At 31.9% G+C, this 3,449-nt stretch overlaps 1 protein-coding gene across 1 annotated transcript; it reads right to left on the reverse strand.

Moving 5' to 3' along the window:
- Positions 1-2,557: 2,557 nt before the first annotated feature.
- Positions 2,558-3,449, reverse strand: LOC129809295 (importin-13-like; the record flags this gene model as incomplete). The annotated part of the gene is given in 3 exon segments (XM_055859132.1): positions 2,558-2,902; positions 2,988-3,159; positions 3,239-3,449. Coding segments are annotated over 3 exon segments (465 nt in total), but the record flags the coding sequence as incomplete, so codon positions are not given.

Here is a 3,449-nt window from a genome sequence, read left to right on the forward strand (position 1 = left end):
ACCCCAGCATCCAGCACATTAATGCCATTGATACGTGGTTGGAGTCCGCCGGCTTAACCAAATCCGAATTTTTGCTGTCAAAAGTCTCTTTGACAGAGGATACCGCAGAACCAAGTGTGAGTGCTTGTATTTACAAATTTTAATTTTTCGTAATTGTTAAAAAAAAAAAACAAATTTATCACTCGAAGTTATAAACATAAAGTAATTTAAATAAACTTAAATTCAAGCATTATAGAATAATAAATATAGAGATTGTAAGAGTTTACGCTTTTACACAAACATTTCATATTCTTAAACGACGCATTTATAGAACTTAATATCCTAAAATTAAACGAAGAATTCAAGATTTTCCATACTTAATGAAATGGTACTTTTGAAAAAAATCTTTATCTCTCCGTAGAATATTGTTCAAATTTCGCCATAATAAAAAAAATATAAACCCCATTAATATAGATAAGAAATGCGAACTTCCATAATCATGAAATTAGTGACTCGTCCTGATTAACTTTGAGAGTAGATATGATTCTTTAAAAATTATTTTTAAAAAAAAGTATAATTTTCTGTATATTTTCCAATATTAGCAAAAGTACAAAAAATTCATGAACTCCATTTACAAAAATTTTCAACAACTTAGTAGACTTGAAAGTAGTATGGAATGGCACTACCAATATACAGGTCAAATTCACAAACTAGAAAAGATATTACTAAAATCTTTACTTGAATATTTCGACTACTTTTCAAAGATTTATTGTCAACAGAAATTACAAAGTATTTTTGATTTTATATATTTAGCTAGGATTTTATTCTTAAAATGTGCAACTGTTTTATTTCCTGACAGGAGCAACAGTTAACGCCAACAACATCCAAAGAGGGCACTTCATCCTTTAGCAGGATGGATTTAATTAAAAAGCATAGTTCTCATCGACCTCCACTAATTGCAAGAATCCAAAATGAATTTAATTCATTTCAATTTATAAATGATAACATTGAGGATCCTCTTAATTGGTGGAGGGTCAATGGAAAAATGTTCCCAGTGATGAGGAGACTGGTCAGGGACATTTTCTGTGTACCGTTGACTTCTGCACCTTCTGAGAGGAATTTTTCAAGTGCCGGGGCTGTTGTTACAGCCAAACGCTCAAGCTTGAGTCCGTCCTCGGTTGAAAAAATTTTATTTATTCACGATAATTATGAAACTTTATTTGTATAAGTGAAATATATTTTTGTGTAAAAAAAGAATTAATTGCCGTATTTTTTTCATAATGATAGATGAGACTGGGGAAAAAATCACAAAACGAAAATTTGAAAGTTCAATATCTTCCAAGGTGAAAGAGATTGAGGCTTCAAATGTTTATCTTAAATAGCTTTCATGAATTTTCTTAAACGTGGAAAGTTTTATAGGATTCGAGCAAGCTAAAGTAAAGTATCCTCGACTCGACCACCCTGGATTCCTCAAGTCGACCGATGGAAATATTTATTCAATTGATTTACATTTACAATAATATTTAGCGAATGGTTTTCAATCATAGGATCAATTATTTCTTAAATAATTCAAATCAGTGAAAATATCATAGAAATTGACCATAAAACCCCGAAAAAAATCATAAAAAGACGGAGCGTTAAAGTATTTCTTTAAAAAAATCACAATTTTTCATCAAATTATGTCATACTTTTTGATATTCTTTAGTTTTTTCTTAAGGAATTATTTCAATTATTACCCCAACAGATTACTTGAGAATTCAAATTTTGAACCTAATAGCATGTTGAGGATTTTGTCTTTATTTCTGTGCAAAAATTTTAGTTCCATGACTAAGTTAAAGATTAATTTACCCCAGCAGTTTTTAGAAACTCCACAAAATCATCTCATTGAAAATTGCTCGAAAATAACATTTTTTAGATAGAGGAAAATGATCTTCAGCAAAGTTCTATAGCATTAAATTTTCTATAAGAATTTTCTAATTACATATCTCTCGGGTTTGCATAAAATGCATAAACACAAAACAAAATAATCTGAAAAACAAAAATTTATGTAAAACAAAAAAAAATCTGAAAAACAAAAAAAAACAAAAATTTATGTAAAAAAATAAAGTTTCAGTGTGGCGCCTATTGGCGCTGCGCCGAATTTTTCTTGGCGGCGCGCTCGGCGGCGCGCCTCAAAAATTTTTCGGCGGCGGCGGCTAAGAAAAAAGTTTGGCGGCGCGCTAAAAACGGCTAACAGTCGGCGCGCGCCGGGCTCTATGGAGGACCATTATTCTTCCATCTTTTAATAGCAGGACAAACATAATATTCCAAAATGACTTCTTGACCAATATTAAGAGAATTACTAGTTATATTTCTATTTTCTTTCAAGCGATTTTTTCGACAATAACACTTTCATGATGAAAAAACCAACACGAAAATAATGAAAATCAACAAATTCAGCAAGAGTGGAAAAAGTTAAATATTCTTAAATAACAAAACAAAAAATATATGTAGCTTTTGGCTTAATATAAAATGAAAAAAAAAGTTATTATAACAAAAGAAAAACATACATTTTTCAAAGGGAGAAAAAAAAGAAGCATTTGCAATCGTCACATCAATTTTTTTTATTTTCTCACTGCATTCATCATCTTGCATAAAATTACACATTTAAGATAAATACATCCCTTAAAATAAATTCTTATATACAAATCATTTTGTTTTCTCACAATTTGACATTGAAAGACTGTATGGTATTCTTTTTCTTTCACTTTTTTTATCACAAGAATAATGAAAATAACTAAGCATATTTTCTGTCTTTACACTCATTTGAAAAAAAAAACACAAATTTTCTTCTTACACACTTTAAATCTTCTCCACAATTCCACGGCATTTGGCGGAAAATTCTCTAACTTGTCCTTGGATGATACGCTTATTTACCTTTTCTCTGGAAATTAAAGATAAAAACACCCAGAAATAGGATGAGAAAATGAAGGTGAGTAAAGATAAAAGGTATCTCTCTCTTTCCTTACCTTATGATGGTATTCATAAAAGCATTCTTCTCGCTGTCCGACACGTGAGCCGTGGGGAATTGTGGTGTTGCGAGCACTTTGAGCCACACAATCAATTCCTGGGGATATTTCTTATTTATAGACAGAAATATATCAGCAAAAACCTCCACTTGTGTTCGTGGTGTTAGAGAACCTGTCAATAAAAGAAGGGTATTTTGTTCACTATATTAGCTTTCCGGTCATGTGGAAGATGAGTCGTGCTTTTATCTCACCAATGCACAGCAATGTTGTCTGTATTATTTGACCTCCGCGCTCAATAACAGTTGTGGTCATGTTGGGAAATTGTCGGGATTGCATGATGAAATGACTGAGGAATTGCGTTCCGTACTTCACTGGACCACTCTCGGGCAGAACAAGAGCCTTGAGGGCGAAGTAAATCATCTTGAAGCAGTCAATGTCTCCTCTGGAATATGCCACGGGCAA

Source organism: Phlebotomus papatasi, unplaced genomic scaffold (genome assembly GCF_024763615.1).
Source record: "Phlebotomus papatasi isolate M1 unplaced genomic scaffold, Ppap_2.1 HiC_scaffold_588, whole genome shotgun sequence".
Taxonomy (NCBI): domain Eukaryota; kingdom Metazoa; phylum Arthropoda; class Insecta; order Diptera; family Psychodidae; genus Phlebotomus; species Phlebotomus papatasi.